Source organism: Carassius auratus, chromosome 28, assembly GCF_003368295.1.
Source record: "Carassius auratus strain Wakin chromosome 28, ASM336829v1, whole genome shotgun sequence".
Classification (NCBI taxonomy): domain Eukaryota; kingdom Metazoa; phylum Chordata; class Actinopteri; order Cypriniformes; family Cyprinidae; genus Carassius; species Carassius auratus.
In genome coordinates, this window is record NC_039270.1 from 20,498,209 (window position 1) to 20,519,047 (window position 20,839).

The 20,839-nt window shown below is 38.6% G+C and overlaps 1 protein-coding gene across 5 annotated transcripts in view; it reads left to right on the plus strand.

Annotated features, from left to right (window-relative positions):
* The window catches only part of cep112 (centrosomal protein 112), a 179,452-nt gene that overhangs the window by 41,869 nt on the left and 116,744 nt on the right, over positions 1 to 20,839 (plus strand). For all 5 annotated transcript variants that reach the window (XM_026208354.1, XM_026208357.1, XM_026208356.1 and 2 more), the window contains 5 exons: positions 5,627 to 5,713; positions 12,397 to 12,496; positions 13,901 to 14,019; positions 14,808 to 14,951; positions 20,612 to 20,766. In XM_026208354.1, the coding sequence (XP_026064139.1) occupies positions 5,627 to 5,713; positions 12,397 to 12,496; positions 13,901 to 14,019; positions 14,808 to 14,951; positions 20,612 to 20,766 (605 nt within the window). The remainder of the gene's footprint in view (positions 1 to 5,626; positions 5,714 to 12,396; positions 12,497 to 13,900; positions 14,020 to 14,807; positions 14,952 to 20,611; positions 20,767 to 20,839) is intronic.

The window sequence follows — 20,839 nt, forward strand, 5'->3', positions numbered from 1 at the left end:
GGAGCTTCTAAGGTGCATCTCAAAACATGAAAATGTGAACGCAAACACTTCTGGCTATGCATTTCATGCGTTTTTATGTTCGGAAATGTTATAAAGCAAGTTAAACATTGCATTCTCGGGTTTGCTGGAAGCAGACATCACTTAAATTGTCTTTACATTATATGCATGGGGTTTTTTTTTCATTATATTTTAAAGGGTTAGTTCACCCAAGTATTAAAATTATGTCAATAATGACACACTCTCTAATCGTTCCAAACCCTTGAGACCGCCGTTCATCTTCGGAACACAGTTTAAGATATTTTAGATTTAGTCCGAGAGCTTTCTGTCCCTCCCAGTGTTAATTTTGGCAGGCATTTTTGATTTAGTATTAGTAGTATTAGTCTTAGTCTTGAGACAAAAATTAAAAAAAATTCAATGGAATCACTTTCGTAGTTTTAGTCAAAGAAAAAGTAATTGCATTTTTATCAACTTTTAGTCATTACATTTAGTCAATAGTTTAAGCCAAACTGTAGTTACCAAAATTTATTTTGTCATAATTTTTGTTATTTTTGGACCAAAATGTACTTTTGATGCTTCAACAAATTCTAAATGACCCTCTGATGTCACATGGACTACTTTGATGATGTTTTTCTTACCTTTCTGGACATGGACAGTATACCGCACACACAGTTTCAATGGAGGGACAGAAAGCTCTCAGACTAAATCTAAAATAACTTAAACTGTGTTCTGAAGCTGAACGGAGGTTTTACGGGTTTGGAACGACATGGGGGTAAGTCATTAATGACATCATTTTAATATTGGGGTGAACTATCCCTTTAAGGCCATTAACAGCCATTGACTATTGAAGATATAATTTTTATTTTTGGGTTAACTGTACATTTAATGTCATGAAGAGAATCTTACAGTTGTAGTAACACAAGTGGCTCGTTAATGGCAGATATTTGAAGGTAAAATAACTTTATTGTCTTCTTGAGCATGTACAAGAAGACCATGCATTGGTTATGCTGGTTAATCCCCCAGCATCTGACGTACTGTATATTACACACCATTAGCTTTTGAGAATCACAGAAGTGAAAGAAAACAATGATTTCTCTCTCCCTGGAGATGATGAAGTCTGTATTCATGTTTTTGATATGTAAATAAATACATTGTTTATGTAGAACACATGAGATGTCTTCATGGATTGGGCATGAATATGAAATGACACTGAGATATATATACTAGGGCTGGGTGATATGTTATAAATAGTTTCACAATTCAATGAATATTTTATCAAGTTACATTATGTAAAACCATTGTCTCTGAATTCAACCCAACTACAGTAAAGCAGCGATTCTGTCTGTGTCATTTTGATGCATTAAAACATCTTGTTCATTTAAGGTTTGCTCATCATGGTTCACAATCTTTTCCATTGCACCAAATATAACAAGTATCACTGTTATAATTTATTTATGAATACAGGTTGATTTCATAAAGCCATGTGTTTTAATAATGACGTGTGCTAACTTTTTACTTCAGCATTTCACAATAATGTGTTTTCCCAACAGGCTGTATTTTTCTTATTTGTGAATATATATATATATGTGTGTGTGTGTATATATATATATATAGAGAGAGAGAGAGAGAGAGCATTTATCTTTTTGTTTTTTTTATAACTGCTAAAGATATCCTAAACAAGTTTTTGTGCCCATATGCTTTTAATACCTACAGTTTTTAAACAAACTGCCTTCCTCATCTAAATTAGAGTCACACATGTGAAGTTGCAAATGCTTATAACTGCCAGTAATTCTCACTTTAGTGAACATGATATCAGGCTTTGAGGGTTAAGCAAGTGCTTGTTCTTTCATTAGAGCAGTGTGGTTTTGTGTACTACTACTACTACAAAAAAAAAAAAAAAAATAGCCCTGAATTTAGGCAGGTTGGCCAATCTCCAATCATAGTATCAAGATGTACATTGGCCGATAAAGATTGGTAGCCAGTAAATATGGATATCCTTAATAACTAGAAATTAAAAAAATTGAACAAACATGTTTGACTTATTAATTATATTTAGTCAGTTGTAGAGGTGCTCCGATCACGATCGGCCGATCGTTATGCGTATCTCCTCAGTAAAGCCGGTTTTCTAATCAGCGGTTAATTCTTTCAGGTGCGTGATTTCTAGGGCTGTAGCTATCGAATATTTTAGTAATCGAGTATTCTACCAAAAATTCCATCGATTAATCGAGTAATCGGATAAAATGTGTTTTTGCTTAATTAAAGTGCAATATTAATTATGCAAGAGAAAATAAGACTCCTGGGTCTCTTAAAATGAACAACTAAGTTTCCTTTTTTAGAAAAAAAATATTTTTAGATTTTAAATGCATAGAATGCAATGCATACATCAAAAATAACATTTGTTATTAAAACATTAAACATTAAAACACATACAACATTAATTTAATTTATCTTTTAATTATTAAAAATGAAGCAAACTTAACTTTTTAGTAAACAAAAGGGATTTACTATAAAAAATAAAACATGGAAGAAATGTTTTGTGATTAAACCTTAAAAAAAAAATATTTTTTTTTTAGTAGTAGGCTATGTACATTCTGTTGAACAATAGTCTTTAACCGGACTTTTATTTTGATGGGTTGACGTACCTTTACGTACAGTTCTGTGTATGTGATGTGATATTAGTTTTACTCAAATCAAACGGTCAAATGCTCATGAAGTGACTGTCAGAGCAGTTCTGGAGATGTTGTTCATGTGTTCACGTCCTTATTTAGTGAGAGGAAAGACGCTGAATTCACCGCAGCGTCACGCGCGATTCAGTGTTTTTAATGAATGAAGACGCGCGTCTGCTCCATTCATTAACACAGACATGCAGAACATGCAGGATTCATATTTAAATAGACTGTTCCGGCTTAATATTTACAGAGATTAGTCCATATCGTGATTTGATGTAAGTGCAATGACCTATTTTTTATTAATTCATTCAAAATTTGGCAAATTCCGTGGCATTCCGCATTAAACTGTAAATTCCGTTTTTATGACTGGATTCTGCGATTTCCTCCGTATTTTCTGCATCGCGGAAATCATAGGGCCCTAGTTGTGGAATGCCAGCTCGATCTTGCAGTGGACACACACCACGACGTTCTCTTTACGTTTGCCCGCGCCCTCAAATCAAAACACTGCTGTCTCCTTGCAGTATGCGACTTCAGACGCAGCGCTTGTGTCTCCTTCCGCTTTGTGGGTGACGTAAACGCGTTGTGTCACATTAAAACAATCATTGCGAAAGAACCTGACGTGAGATTAAAAAAAATTAAAAGAGGCTTCGAGGCAGAGGAATTTGCCTCGATCATTTTTTGTAATCGATTTACTCGAGTTACTCGAGGAATCGTTTCAGCCCTAGTGATTTCACATAGAGCAGCTGTTACTACACAGAGCCGTTGTTAATAGAGAAGATGCGCAAATCACGTTAATTTTCAGGGTTTATTGGCCCATCTTCTCAGTTAACAACGGCTCTGTGTAGTAACAGCTGCTCTATGTGAAATCACGCACCTGATGGAATTAACCGCTGATTAGAAAACCGGCTTTACTGACGAAATGCGCATTAACGATCGGCCGATCGTGATCGGAGCACCCCTAGTCAGTTGTCATTCATTGTTGTTTTTAGCTCAAGTTTTATGGAATGCTAAGTCATTTTCTCACTGTATTGTTGTATGATTATTGATAAACCATACTAGACAGAAGCAGGTCTGTTCTTTCTTTTGAATGAAAATAAAACGCACATATATATATATATATATATATATATATATATATATATATATATATATATATATATATATATATATATATATATATATATATATATATATATATACGGTTTTGTCACATTACACTATACATTCCAAGACAAAGCTCAAACACAATGAAATGTTTGCATTAAATTGGAATTAGTACGTTAACCAAGCATTCTTCCCATCAGTGACCACTCCTGTTGAGTTGGATTTTCCTGTCAGTCTGAGTCTGTTCTAACAGGCAGCAGAAATGGCCTGTGGCTCTTTCAAAGTTCTTGTGGCCTAGAGACGTCGGGAACACTCTCACACTCTTTTACTCTGGCCATATAGTGCCCTGCAGCAGATCTGATAAGCCAGTAGATCGTGTCCCACGCTGGTGGCAGCAGTTGAAAGCCCTGATCCGCAGTCAGCCAGAGGGCTGGGAGGCTCACACAAAAATCCTGCTCATGCCACATCAAAACATGTTTCCCAAAATACATGAGAAGAAAGACACCGCTTCAGGAATGACCAGCAGCCAAAGTGACGAAAGTTTCAGCTGCATTTTGTGTTTGTGTAAGCGGAGGTGTGTGCTAACTCCTCTCTTGTGTGTGTGCGCTCACATTAGTTGTGTGGGTTTGACAACCTGAAGAGCCTGGGACACATGTTCTGACAGGCCACTAAAGAAAAATGTTGACGTTTTGATCCGAGAAATATTGAGGCACATTGAAAGCCTCAGGTTGCTTGAGGTGAGGGAAGCTGATTAGTGGTGCTTGCTACTGTAAAGTGTAGCAATCAAAATAGGTCAAAATGACTCACAAATCACTCTTACACTCATGAGTAATTGTTTTATTTTGGTTCCAATATATTGAAAGAAATGTAAATGTATGTAATAATGAATTCATGAAGTAGAATCAGGACTTGAACCATACAGTAAAATCCATTTGATTCCCATGTGTGTTGAAATACTAATGAGGACTGTTCAAATGTTATTGTGTGTGTCCTTTTTTATCTTCCTCTATCTGCTGTTTCCTGTCCAGTATTATTTCATCTGTGTCCTTCTGAACAGATGGGCCCTTTCATCAGTGTCTCACAGCACAATAAATGTTGTTTTGTGTTTGCTCTGAACATTGGCAGATTCTTAACTGACTCTTTTAATGACTGATCTTAAAAACAAAAAGACTGGATGTGTTTCTCTGTAGGAGAGGAAACTCAACACTGTAATTCAGACATTTCTATGCTTTGGCTTTTTGTAAATGGGTCATGTCATGAAAAAACTTGATTTTGATGTGCTGTGTAGACAGACTTTAAACTTGATAACTTTTCTCCAGTCAACCCAGACTGAAACAAAAAAACACCAAAAGGGCTTAGAAATTATTTTTATAGTTACGACATCACTGCATCGAGCTTGTTAACACACGACCATTCACATATTAAGATCTTTTCAGAATTGAGCTTGATCTGTCCTGACGAATGTCATTGTGAACTACACCAACATTACTGAAGCTTGTCAATCATTTACATGTAGAAGTCTTTGTCACCCTGTTTAATTTGAATAGTCAGAGAGAAAACCAAATTATTAACAATTCTCGCTATTAACAAACCATTAACTATGACTTTTGCCTTAATAAACTTAATAAAAGTTGCAGTTTTTTAATAGTTGGTAAGGTAGTTGTTAAGTTTACTGTGTGTGCTTTATAAGTACTAATAAGCAGCCATTATGTTAATAATAGCCATGCTAATAAGCATATAGTTACAATTTTTCCCTATAATAAAGTGTTACCATTTGCATTATACATAGAATTTAGAAATAAAAATAAAATTGCCATTATGTCATTAAATATACTTTTTTTTTTTTTCATTTGTAGATTGAGGTGAGGACTAAAGTCTTGGAGGCCAAACATCAAGAGGATACACTGAGGATGCAGCAGAAACATGATGCAGAGATTCAAAAGGTGAACCAATTGACCTGTCGGATATTTTATAAGGGATTCTCCACCAAAACATTTTCTCATAATTTACGCACCCTCATGCAATCCCAGATGTATATAATTTGCTTTCTTCAGGTGAACACATTTTTGGGAAAAACAGTCTCTGTGGGTCCATGTTATGCAAATGTACAAGTTTAAATGTTCAGGTTTATAAAAGGTTAAAAGGGATACTCCACCCCAAAATGAAAATGTTGTCACTTATCACTCGCTCCCGAACAAAAGCTTTTACGGGTTAGGAAAGACTTGGGGGTAAATGATTAACAGACATGGGGACTTGTGACTCGGTGACTTGGACTCGAGTCGACTCGAGTCGCTATTTTTAGGACTTGAGACTTGACTCGGACTTGGAAGTTAAAGACTCGGGACTTGACTTGACTTGAGACACGATGACTTGAATGACTTGAGTGTTAATCGCATCATGTTTTCAGTTTGAATATAAAATATATAAATTATTTTTTAAAATAAAGTTGATTACTCAGCTGGAGCGCAGGCTGAGAATAGCGTCGAGACTGGATCAGGACACTATCATCAGTCATGCCCTCTCTACCTTAGGCACACCACGCCCACTTAAATCAGATATCACATCACATCAACATGTCAGCCTGAGGGTTACCGATGGTCATCGCTTTTGTCTTCAATAATTCGCGCCTAAAAACGCGTGGAAAACGCTGGGTGCGCCGCTTTCTCCTTCTTTCCAAAGCGCTCGGGCAGAAGTGCTCCTTGGGGCGTCTGTCGTTGCTAAGCATCCATGACACACTCTCTCTCAATGGAGACGCGGAAATTTCAGCAAAGGATAAATGGATTTGCAGCACTAAAAATCGCTCGCAGTAGCTCTGCTACTAAATTCATTTCAAAATGGCAATCCATATACAGCTATGAACAGCTGTTCCTTCATCTTAGCTGAGCTTTCAACGTTGATACGGGAATGGATGAAGCTGATTGGTTAGTTATTGTCACATGACCCGGGGTGCGCTTGCGGCATTCTGAAAAGTTTTAACAAGATGCGGTGCGCGTCGTGAGCGCGTTGCTTCCATTATGAGCGCGCATACCGCGCGCCTACATTGGAAATAGCGAACTTGCGCGCGCAAAAGCGGCCCCTAATGATCTGCTAGCAGGCCGTCAAAAAAACGCATTCCAGGGGCGGCGCTAGGGCTGGGCTAAGGGGGCATAAGCCCCGAATTGCTCAAATAGCCCTTGATGCCTTCAGCGTGAATCTACAATTTTCATAGTCATGAAAATAAAGAAAACTCTTTGAATGAGAAGGTGTGTCCAAACTTTTGGTCTGTACTGTACATAACAAAAAAGTATGAAACAACTGAAAATACGTCATATTTATATTCTATACTGAGAGAGAGAGAGAGAGAGAGAGAGAGAGAGAGAGTGTGTGTGTGTGTGTGAGAGAGAGAGAGAGAGAGAGAGAGAGAGAGTGTGTGTGTGAGAGAGAGAGAGAGAGAGAGGTGTTCAGAGAGGAGTCTGTTGGATGTTTAGCTGTTATTTGTTTTATGGACTCAATGTTGAAAATGTAAAACATTTCAAACACTGTTGGCAGAAGTGAAAAATAAATAATTTTAGGAAGTTACAATTTTGTTTGATTCCATGATGTATTTTACTGAACATGAGTATTTACAATGCAAATCCAAATTATTTTAATTTACTGACAGTTACTTATATCTTGTCTTTTAACTTTATTAAGATCAGATTCTGCAGGTAAAATAACAATATTAAGGTGACTTGACTTGGACTTGACTTGACATAGCTTGTGACTTGACTTGACTTGACTTGCCCAAGAAAAAAATACTTGGGACTTACTTGAGACTTGAAGGTTAAGACTTGAGACTTACTTGAGACTTGCACATGTGTGACTTGGTCCCATCTCTGATGATTAATGACAAAATGTTCATTTTGTGGTCGAGCATCCCTTTAAAATGTAAACCCATATGCATTATATGGACAGAAATGGAAAATTTGTATATAATATTCTTGGTTTTCAGCTGAAATGGAAGTAATTTTCATCTGGAACAGTGTGAGGGTGAGAGTGAGAGAATTTACATTTTTGGATGCAGTATCCCTTCAAGCTGATATTCAAGAACGTCTCTCCTTCAAACTATTTACTAACTAAAGTTTATATAATATGTAAAAAAAAAAAAAGCAATTACATTTTTAAATAACAAAATTGTTAATTATATTAAACAAAAGAAGATAAGAACCACAAACCAACTTCAGAATTCCAAGTTCAGCCCAGTTCGCTGTTAATAGAGGAGAAAATGGAAGATGATGAGTTTATAATGGCAAGTATACTGATGATACACAGAGTGACTGCTCACATCTTGCAAACATTTTGTCTGACTGTCTCACTCATTGTTTTAGTGATACTGATTTTATGTGCATGTGCTGTGTCAGTATCTCCTCTGTTACTTCCACATTTATTGTCTTTTTCATTCAGTCCCAGTGACATCACACCTTAATTCCGCTTTAATAAACTTTATAAATGACCTAGGCCTACAAATGTTTGTGTATTCCAACCCCTTTTTAAGCAGAAACATGATTCTTGGCAGACTGCTGTCTTTCACAGCATCCCTAAAAGTCCAACGGTCTCTGGACCTCGTCCTCGACACTCTGTTATGACTCTGCTGTGTGTCTGAAAAGAGCTCTTTAAGGAGACGATGGGAAAATTGTATGTCCCTAAATGTTCCACGAACTTCCCTTTAACCTCCCTAACGCCCCCTCTTTCCCTCATTCTCAGCTGCATGCTTTCATCTTTCACAGGCGACCGGATAGCTGGATGATGAGCTTAGCAACAGAGTGCACTTCTGACGGACAAAAAGCAGGATAAATAATCCACTGATGGGCTCAGTGACTTTTCAGAGGGAGAAAATAATAACTTTTGGGAGGTATTTTTTGGTGGGAATGAAGTTGCATCTGTGTTTGAAGGACCAGCAGTGAAATGGTCCTCTTGTCGGCGATGTCCATCCTCTCTTCACTAAACACTGCTGTATTAGGCCTCATGAGGGACCATCACCCCCCTAACCTCAGAGAGTACATCTGTAAATAGGAGCTCTTAATGCTGCAGAAGCCCTTTGAAGACTACTCTTGTTTAGTTTCTCCAATGGGTTTTGAACCTAGCTTCCTGTGGATATTTCATTAATTTGCCGTTCTTTTTGATCAACGTTACATGAAATCTTAATTGATTCATAAGACTTTCTTTTGTTGGCGATTGTGTCTGTTTTGCTCTTAATAAGCCCTGTTGTTTGTGTTCTGAAAGACTCAGTTGTGCTTGTTTGGACAATGTCAATATTTGCTCAGATGCATCTTTCTTTGAAGACCCTATAAACACCACACACATGCGGCACAGTGGTGTCCGTTGGTGGGCTTGCTTGAGTCCAGTGTGTCATGTCCTCTGAGCCGTTGATCTCTGTCGGGTCCTTTGAGATTTACAGACCCCTGGTCGCAACGCCGCTGTCCACCCTCACTGAGACAATGGCAGACAGCCTTTGAACTCCCACTCGGACACAGACGGCTTGTAGAAGGTCAGGCCATCAAAGGAGTTACAGCGGTCTCAACAAACGGCTCTCTGCTGCGCAGCAGCCGCATCAGATAAAACACATTTCTGAAATGCCCAACCCAACCCGCCTCGCACCCCACCTTGAGCCTAGGCATCTTATTGCCCACAGCTCAAGGCACAAGACTGGACCTCCGCTTGGGAACAAGAAACAGCAGATCTGCTGTTTATTTGGAGCTTGCTAAATGCAGGTTGCACTTGGCTCCCTCCCGCCACAAAGGATTTCTAAATTCCTTGGGTTCATCAAAAGCCTGCGCTGTGTGGCACAATGAGTGGATTGTCAAGGACTCGCAGAACCGGTCCATTGGAGTCGGGGAGCCCACAGCCAAGGGACAAGGTCATGAGTGAGTTTCTCAAAGCTGTGGCTCAAGTCCTCTCAGATACGGGCAACACTCATTCATGCTACCGAGAGTCTGGAATGTTAACACTCAACATGCTCCTGAGACACATCAGAAAGAATATGTAACAGTGTTTTCACTGAAGAGATCACTCCATTTCCTTTTATCCATATTCTTTTTTTTTTTACTTCCATTTATAATGCAAAATCTTTCACAAAACATATTTGCAACAGAAAACTTCAATGAGCAATATTTTAATATCTAGTTTATCTATTTATTTGGTATCTTTTGCTATAAAACATTCTTTTTTTTGGAAGTGGTGGTGATGTCGATTCAGTCAAGCGACTATTTTGAACCAAAAGATTCATTTAGATACTGTTGATTACATAACTAAACCAATAGATGTTGACAAATTAGTTGTGTGTGTGTGTGTGTGTTATGAGTGAGTCATTGAATTATTCACTTAGTAGATTCATTCAGAATCATTCACAACAGAAACGCTCTTGTACATTATTAAAATTTTACAAAGAGACTTTGTGAATAGTGATTAAGCATCAAAGGTGGTTCCCAAACATTCCCCAACACTGCTTTTTTTGAATGTCTCATTTGTTTAATATACTCTGTTAAGGGATCAGTATATGCCAAACCTCTTTTGTGTTGTTTTTGTACGATATAATGTTATTTAAATTTTTCTTTGATTTTGCTTGAAGTATAACTTTATTACCTTTAAGGTATTGTAGTCCCTGCCATTGAGCTGATGAATTGGGTGTGTCTGGTAAGGAAGACATAGGCTACATGATGTGCACTGTTGTGGCGTGGTAGGGGCCACTTGCCTAATTAAATGTGCCATTACTTCCAGTAACATCTTTATTTAAATGCATATAGTCATAAGTCATTTTTACACATTCATAAAATCTATTACTTCTTATGCTGAAAGAACCAGTGCCTCCTTTTCATTCGATAATTTTCAGTCATCAGATCCCTGTTCACAAATGAAATACTTTGTTCATTCAGTACATTCACATATGACAAGTTCCAGTTTGTTTGGTTTGATCGTGAACAAGTGGCAGTTCATTCAGCCCTGCTCCAAGTCGTTCAGACTCAAAACATAGACTTGTTCAGTGAAGGGCGTATGCGTTCAGCAGGTCCAACAATTGATATACTATTTATATGCTAATGTATGGTAATAATATGCTGTTTGCTCATGCTATAGTCAGCCTTTGAAAGTAGGGAGAAGTAGTCAAAGCCCTTCAAAAGGGAGAGACTTCACTGTGTGAAAAATATGTCAGTGCGCGGAAGTGAATGATTTGTTTTGTTCAAGACCAAAACACTACTTCTTGTCAGTGGGGTCATGGGTACGTCTCCTGGAGTGGTCTTCCTTCCCAGAGCATAATGTGAGATTCATACGGGTTTGTCATCGTCTGCTTTAAGCTTACGCTACTGTTACAGATAATATACTTAAGCAAAAAGCCTTCACTGAAGAAAGGGCCAAAAATGGGGATCTTGCCCACCACCCCCAAACCCCCATCCACTGAACGTCGGCTTCAAAGCAGCAAATTCCAGCATTCAGTGACGCAGGAGAGGGCGAGTTCCTTCATGGTCATGCTTGTGAATAAGAACATTATCCTCTGTAATCTGCAGCCAGCATTAGCTTGTCATATGGAAGCACCACAAACCTCTATTTAAACTCTGTTCCCACTGAAATTTATTTATGGCTCTAGATTAGCTGGAAAGTCTGGAACATAAATGTTCTGTCATCCGTCGTCTCAGTGTCATGAATGCTTCTTGTTTGTAGAGTTGTTTGCTAATGCAAGCATCACTATTACCATTGCTCACGCTTAGCGTTAGTGATCTGAACAAACGTCTAAAAGCCGTGACACACCAAACCGACATCAAAGAACTAGTGATGACGTGTTGCCTGGCATCTGGGCATAAAAGTTGCACTATAATACAGTGTAAAGACTGCAGCCTACTGCCAACTGGCACATACGTTTTTTGCCAGCATGAGGGGAAATAACTTTCCATGTCAGCAGGGGGCAGTAGTCTGTGTTCCTCATTCAAAAAGAGACCCTGAGTATACAATACTATGTGTATATGTAAAGTGTGATCCAACTAGTGCAGAACACGCCAGAACTCTGTGCTTACAGAAGATCGACAATGGTCTGGTGTGTCACAGCCTCAACAAGCCCTAATCTTTAAACTTGGGAACTCGTCGTGCATTTGTGACATGTATAATACCTGTTGCATTTGTTTTGTTTGTTTTACTCAATTTACATCTGGTAGGTGATAAAAAAGGCAAAATCCCTACTGAATTATATTGAAAAAGGGAACCTAGCCATATGTAAAGACCAGATATCACCTAGATTACACTAGTAACCACATACAGTACTGTAGCTGTCTAACAGTTCAATTTAGCTTGCTTAGTTGGGGGCGCTTGACTGATTGCACAAACACACAGACGAGAGCTGAACTAGATGAAGACAATGAAGTTCAATGAATTGACTTTAGCTGGAAAGATGACTCTTTGATATTGTCTTCTTACATTATTGCTAAACTTTTTTCCTGTCTGACACTGTATAGCTGCTTTGACACAAACTGTGTTGCACGCTATGTACATAATATTATAGCGTATTATAGCACTGTGTACATAAAGGTGACTTGACTTAAGAACTGCTCCATCCACACACAATGCCAGTCACGTTTTCTCCAGAAAATGTACAAAACGTGGTATGTGTTTTTTTTTTCCTCAGATTTTGGACCGCAAGAATGGTGAGATTGATGAGCTGAAGAGCATGTATCGTGGGAAGCAGAAGGAGGGGGAGGAAACGATTCGGAGGCTGGAGAAGAGAGGTGAGGGTAGAACATGCAGTGGTTCGTGTTTATACGCTCTGAGCACTCTCTGTCAGTGCTAAGGTGTTGCCCTGTGCACCCCAGCTGGAAACCTCTCCTTCAGCCCCAAAATGGTTCTTAAGGCTTGTAAACAGACATGTAGTAAAGCTGGACCACACTCTCAAACAAAGAGGCTTTTTCTTTTGACTCAGTAAAAGCAGCATCTGTGATTTGATGTCTTGTTATGGCCTTTCGACATATTTCTTAAAAGTCAGTGGCAGGTATTTTAACTGACAAAATGCTAATTATTTATTGATGAAACTCTTCAGTCAAATTAATATTTTTTGATGATGACATTAATGAAAAGTAAAGAGAATGTGGAATATGTAAGGCGTAGCTTTGTGCATCATTTTTTGCAAATAACAGTGTTTTCTTGTTTGTTTGTTTTTTTTATTTAAAGTGTCATGAAACCTGTTTCAGCACTGGCTTCTCACCACATTTTTTAAAAAAACACTAGAAAAGCGGAGTGGAGGGGGAAGAGGGGAGACAGGCAACTCTCACAGTTTCATTTAGCTTCTATTAATTTAAAAACACAAATAAATGCACAGCCATTAGCGCTATGCATCGAAAACATATATATGAATGCTCTATTGCACCTTGGATAACTTTTAAGGCTTATTCTGTGGCATTTACATAAGCCTTTTGATGGGTTGTGTCACAGAGCTGAAAAACAAACCATTATGCTCACCAAGTAAACGGATGCGTTTGTGTCAAACTCTTATTACAAAGCAAAAACAAACACTCTTCTTCGATCCGTGAACGTTTCTATCAGTTAATGTGTGCAATGTCATCTCTCAGTCTGGAATGTCATCATAGCAAATCAACACATGCTGTTGTTAAGAATTAAGCGAAGCGTCTTCTCATAGGATAAGAACACGCAGTATATAATTTAATAGACACGACGCGTCATCAATGTACTATAGTCCATTGCTACGTCACAAATTGTGACGACAACACAATGTAGATTTTAAAACCGGAAGATGAAAATAGCGCAAACAGCTTTTCTCCAGGAGTTAAAATTATCGGAAGCTAACATTGTCTTCTATGATATGCAACACAAGCACCTCTGCTAAAATCTCAGAAATAGTAGTCTGGGGTTTCAAGAGCCTTTAAAAGTTCTAAACATTCACCATAACCTTTTCTGTCTTTCTGCTGTAATACACTTCACCTTAACTTGTAACACAAAGATATTGTATCATTTCTTGTTTACTTAGCCATTGTTGTGTATTATCGTTTTATTTATTTAGTTATTTTTTGAGTCAAGAAGTATGGTGCCGTCCGGGGCAGCCTGGGGTGCGAGCAGACAGAGAGATGCCCTGCGGCCAGGCCTGAATGTTTGTGTCTGCCTCCCTCTCTCCCCTGTAGTTCAAAGCCTGCTGCGAGAGTCCCAGGTCATCCAACAGACCAAAGAGAAACAGATCAGCGAGCTGAAGAAAATGTCTGATCAAAGTGCTGAGTCTCTGAAAAACGAATGGGAGAAGAAGGTAAGGAAGGGTTGAAAAGGCTCAGGTTTCCACAGGCCCGTCCCTCCAGCAGCCGGAGCGTTGAACGCTGAACACTCACTGAGTTTAGAGCTCAGCCAATCCCGTCTGAGGATGAGAAAGAATCCCAAAAATCCATCTTCTCTGAGTGTTCAGTAGATGTGTATGTTTATTGCAGAGATAGAAAAGAAAAGCTCAAGGTTTTCCCAGAGAATCCGGCCCCTGCCTTTCTACAGGCTTTGGTTGAAGGGTATCTTGCTTCAGGCCTTATAAAACATTCTCTTTGTTCTCTGTATCTAAACATACTATTCTGTAGGACTCATGTTCAGGGCTCAACAATACGGATGGCCAGATGGTAGTGTGGGATCATAGATCATCTGTTTTTATGTCTTGCAAACTTGTAATATTTTTTATTTATTTATTTTATGTTCGTAATTAAATCGTCATCTTCCACTGAAGGCATTTTATAGGACAAATTGCACAAATTAGTCTGATACATCCTGTATTTTGTGTGGTATGGATATACAGCATTGATTTTGCGTGTTCAGGTCTTTATTTAAAAGTATTGCATCTTAAAAAAAAAATAAAAAAAAAATCTGTAAAATGAAAACATATTGTTTAAATGAACTATTCTTTAATAGCAAGTAAAACGGAACTACTTGCCGGCTGTGAGGGCGGTAACATAAAACAAACTCATAGTCGAGCCCTGATATTTTAAATGTTTCAATTTCAAAAGTTATTTTTATATTTTATTGATCTGTATTGTATTGTTGGTTTATCCTCTCTATCAGTTGTATGCTGCAGTGGCGGAGATGGAACAAGAAAAGTTTGACATGCAGAAGAAGCACACAGATGACATCCAGGAGCTGCTGGAGGACACCAATCAACGGCTCGCCAAGATGGAGGCCGAGTACAGCAGCCAGATGCAGGCCACAGTGAGTGCATTCACTCATACCTCAACACTGTTCAATGGAAATATTCAATGTTTTACACTCTTATGTAGCTCTGTTTCACATGTTGTTGCTTTCTGAAATCTATCAGAGCGAAATTTAAATAGTGACATTCTGAGTAATGAAGCAAGGGTGCATCAGTGTAGTGAGTCTTTATTCAGTGACTTTATTCATGTCTCTTTCAAGTCATCTGCTGTCATGGTGGAACTACAGGCCCAGTTCCAAAATCAAAAAAGTCACTTCAGTTCATAATGATCTTGCAGAGTTCTGCTGTACTCAAATGAAGATATCCATTATAATCCATGAAGCTGACTAAACTGCACAATGACTGCCTTATTTACTAAAAATCTACTCTTTTGTTCTGTACAACGAGAGGATACATGAACAAATAGATCACAGCACTAGGTTTTTGAGTGGTAAGTGGATTCAGACTGACTTGAGCAACTCAGACTCTTGAGCAACCATTGAACTCTATTGGTAACGACAGAACTTGGGGCCATAGTTGTTTTTGGGAAACACACCCTTGGACAGCAACGCATCTGGTTAAATGGCATATACATTTAAAGAAAACTATATTGCCCCCTTGAGTACTGAGATTTGTTGCTGTCAGGACCACACACTTGTACACCGTTGGAAAAGCATTTGTGTGCATTGTGTACCTTTCTTTGTTTTTGTCTTTTCTCCTCTTCTCTCATCTTGCAAATACTTGTATGTGTCTTGTATGTGTGCATTCGAGGTGTGCCTGAAACAAAGCATGCCTTAGAGCCTTTGATTGAAGCCACCCCACTAGAGGGACCGAAGCGCTGCGGCGCTCTGAGATGAGCCGGGACATGCATCCCTCAGTGGCTCAGGCCTAATGAGTTTTGCTTGTTACAAATTAGCATTCAGTGGCTGTCATACAGGTAAGGGCACACACTGAGACGGCCGGCCGCGGTCTGTCAGCAGGGCTGAATTTAAGAGACTTCAATTGCATGCCGACCCCACAGAGTAAGAACCTTCTTTAATAATTAAACACAGCAAATTTCCAGGCAGGGCCCCAGATGAAAGGCCCTTCTGTCATTGGAAATTAGGTTCTCCCATTCTGTTGGTTTAGACTGACCTCGCCAACCTCTCCACCCACAGCCCCCCTTCCTCTTGTCTTACCTCTTCTCTCCTCATAGGCTGCTGTTGTCAATATGTCAGCTGAGGTGAGATGCTGTGTGTTGTTTCTACTTTGCGTTTGATGTCTCAATACTCCAGCCTTTGAAAGCCTTTGTTTATCTTTCGTTCTTTCATCATTCTTTTGTGCGGCACACTCTGGTGCTATCCTGATTTCTCAAAAAAGCTCTTCAAAGCTATGTGGAGTCACACCGTCCATCTTCTGGACGGGCGAGATCGGCGCACCAATGGATGCTTGTCAGTTTACCTGTGGCTTCTTGCGTGGGAGCGTGTCAAAAGTTGGCATAGCCGTTCTTCTGCTTATTATTCCTAATGTTCATTGGTGACTTGATCGCCACGTTTTGAAGCACACAACGGTGGTGCCAATGCCAGTCCTCAATAGAGGAAGCAACACATTGAATATTAATGACAAGATATATATTAATCACAGTCAGGGCTCAGTGGAGATTGATGACTTCAAATGCATTGATGTTATAGCACAGACTGTAGCTGAGAGACGTGAACATCAGCTTGTGATACGAGTGCATCAATTTGTCCAACTTCCATAAAATAAAATAAAACTAACTACACTTAAAAATAAAGGTTCTTTTTGGCATCTGTTTCCATAAAGAGCGTTTAACATCCAAGGAACCATTTCTTTGCACAAAATTGTCCATTGTTGTTGTTTCTTCAAAGTTTATTTTGGGAACCTTTTGGAATTTATATTTAAGGTCAACGAAAAGTTGAACTTAAGCATTAAAATAGCAGGGTGTTTAAAGCTTAGAGCTGGTGAACCATGAAATTAACCATGTGTCTCACCATTATGTCCTTTACCAGGACACTTAAAGTCTGAATTTTATCAACACTGATCTAAATTAAGCTGAATAAAGACACTTTTTTTTTTGAAGAGCAGTAGCTGAATCAAATTTGCTTAATTCATAATAGTTCTAACACATTTTCCTGTTGAATACTGAAAAACTTTTTATATAACGCCTGTTGTATAAATTACTATAAATAAATGTATAAATAAATTTGATTTGACTTGACCCATCACATCGATGGGCATGACATGATGGGTCGCCAACAGTAAACAGATGCTAAGTTCTACATCCAACAGTCAAATAAACAAACATTCACTTGGTGCGCCCATTGTACTAGAGGCACATCTGTAATAAAACGTCCCTCACACAGCTTCAGGTGGTGAATAAAGTCCCCCTGTAGCAAATGCCTGTATTTTTGTAAGATCTCAACCGTAATAAACACTTTTTTCCTAACATCTACTGACTTTGGGACGGGGAATACGTGCAGGCTGAAGATGGAAGACATCACGTATGCATCACGTATGCCTCTGGGAAATGTAGTAGTAAAGGAAACAAAGTTTCCTTACTGTACTAAAGGAAAACCAGTCTCCTCTTGGCTTATTTCTAAATCCTTCTACATTTTTCTTTACAAATACTCATTTTGTGCTTCTAATTCATAACCAGAGTTTTGTTTTGTTCCTTCTCTGTGCTCGTCACTAACCACGCAGCACTGTCGAACTACAACATCCGCCTGCACATCTTCTGGTTCCCCACAGTCAACAGAAGTGAGAAAAAAAAGTGTTTATTATGTGTGAAATCTGGATATTTATTTTACAAAAACGCATGGATTTGCTACAGGGGGGCTTTATTCACCCATGGAGCCGTGTGAGGGATGTTTTATTACAGATATGCACACTTTATTACATGTCTTTTGAACGGTTGACAACAGACACCTGCTTACCCCCATTGAAAGGCTTGGAAGAGCAAGGGCAATATTTACTGTAACTCAGATTGGATTATTCTGAAAGAAAATCACATACACCTACTGTAGGATGCTTCGAGGGTGAGTCGAAGATGGACGAATTTTCATTCTCGGGTGAACTAACCCTTTAAAGGAGATTTATCCTGGAAAATCAGATTCTTCCATTCTGTATTCAGAACCTTGGTGGGACTTTGTTTCATTTTTGCATAGAAAGAGATTAACTAATTTCAGGAGGGCGAAGTGATCATATACAAATAAAATGATTATAGCATTTTTAGTGGAAGTAACCTAGATTATTAGACTTCTAAACAGGCTGTTGAAGTGTAGCTTCTGCCCCTAAAGAAACTAGAAGATAAACATAGTTTGAGCCAACAAAATGTCTGCCTTGTGAGATACGTATCTTTGTTTGAATTGAGTATTCATCAACAATTGTTGATCTGTATCTTCAATGGTGGTGTATGTCTGTGTATCGGAAAGCAGATCGTCTCCCCCTCTCTTTTGTGGAGGGTGTAAATAGACTTAGCATCCTCCTGTCCACTGAGACATGCTCACAGATGAGTGCAGGTGTGATTAAAAGGATAAAGACGTGTCCCGTCTCATGCGCAAAGTTCGAGGGTGTTATCACAATTTTATATCAACAGCTGTTTCTGACTGACACTCAACAACAATGCTGAATAATTCAGGAATTAAGGCTGACAAGGTGAGATATGTGTGATTAGTGATAGTGATGTTTTTTAATTGTTTACTTTAAAAAAAAATTCTCAGCCTCGGGAAAATAGAGGATAATTAATTTGACCGATCAAATGACTACAAACAGCTTACCCCAAAACATGTGACACATTTTAAAAAGCAGCTAATATTTTAGTAGATCTTTAAAATGTAGAATTATTGGTAACACATTATTTTACAGTATCCTTGTTACATATGATACATGTAGTAATAACGGTAAATTATGCATAATTAATATGAAATGAACTCCTGACTCTATTAGTCTTCATGTTGATAAGTGTTTTTAACAGTAGGATGAGTTGTTAAATAGCTCAGCCTGTGAGCAGATGTGCTGTTATGTGCCGCTGGCATGTGCTATCAGGGTCAGTTTATTAATTACCAGCGTGCGTCATAGCACATGCCCAACTCTTTCAGATCATGCCACATTTCACACTGGGAGTTAACAAAGGCCTATTTTCCAGCATTTTGACACTGACGTTGCCATCAGAAAGCTGTACTTTTCAACACTGGCCACTTTCATCATCTGAGCTGTGTATCTTCAATCAATGATCTGTCATCATTCATATCAGCCTGCATTCCATCCGCCAGGCACGGGACAGTGGCCTCCATTAACGATGAGACATGAGTGTGTGTGTGTGTCTGCGCTCCACTCAGGCAGGCTGTCTGGTTTTGGTTTACAAGCTCTTGCTGTCCCATGGAAAGTTTTCCGCTTCCTGTATTTCGTCAGTTATGGTTGTCTCATTTTCAAATGAGGACCATCCTATACGTTCTTTGAGGGCTGATCCATGCTTAGCTGCTGATCTGCTTCACATGCCTTTTTCATATTCAGTCCCAGCATGCTCTGGGTTGTGCTAAAGAACAGAGGCCCACAGGTGCATCAGATTTGAGGCTGTTTGAAAGATGATCTCAGATGATCTTTGAAGGTGGATGAGGATGGTGTGGTGGCCATAAAAGCGGTTAGAAAGCTGTTTAAGCTCACTGTTACTGAACTGTTCAACTTTCACTATCACATCTACAGAAGAATTCCCCATTCAGGAGATCTTCACTGCCTTTCTCTGCTGTCTCTTTGTAGTGGAAATCAGTGTTGGGAAGCTACTGTGAATCTGTAGTTTGTCAAGATGCAAGCTACTCATAATTTAAAGTAGTTCAGCAACACTCGAGCTGTTCTTTTGAAAAAGTTGTGAGCTACCGGTCAAAAGTTGAAATGTTGTTGTAAGAAGTCTCTTATGCTCAGCAAAGTTGCGTATATTTGACCAAAAATAGTAATGCTGTGAAATGGTTTTACAATTTAAAATAGCCCTTTTCAATTTGAATACATTTAAAAATGTGATGTATTCCTCTGAAGCAAAGCAGAATCCAGAATGCATATTTGCTGCTCAAGAAACATTCATTTTTATGAACGTTGAAGTTTTTACTGCTTAATATTTTTGTGGAAACAGCGACACACTACCACTCAAAAGTTTGGGTTTTGAATTTGTTTTTAACTGATAAGCTGCAACATTGACACTGAACTGATTTGAATCAGCTATGCAACATTAACTCTTAATAAAAATTCTTACTGTATAAAGTGTATACATTAACTCTTTCCCTAACAGCTTTTCCTTTTTTAAGTTGCTAGCTAGTGCCAGCGTTTTTGATTATTTTCACAAAGTTTCATAGCCCCCAGGAAATTTTGTTGTACAGTATAAATACAATACCATGAAAGAACAGATACTCTGTTTAAAGAAAACAAACCATTGTATTGAATGCGGGTATGTTTCATAGTTTTGAAAAGAAACATTTTGAAAGAAAAGCTGAGAAATCACTTTTTCTTTTTTTCTTTTTTTAAAGACTATGTCCAGGTCAGCTTCAGAACAATGGCTGGAGAAGCACTGTCATAAATGACAAAAAAAAAAAAAATTGTAATTTGTCAAGAAAATATATTTTTTAATTCCAGCACTATTTGAACAAACCACTCTACAGAATTTGCTCTGTATTTTACTGTTTGGTTCTTCTAGGAGCAGATGCTGCCTGAGCTGGAGACTCGGGTGAAGCAGCTCTCAGTGGAGGTGGAGAATGGGAACCTGCTCCGGCAGAAGGTCACTCAGGAGAAAGCAGAGTTAGAGATTCATATCGCCTCCATCAGCGCTGAGCTTCAAGAGGCCAACCACAGGTACAAGAAAACCACCTGATCATCCCGACAAGCTCAGATGCGACTGATCACAGCTGCAGAGATTTGATGTAAA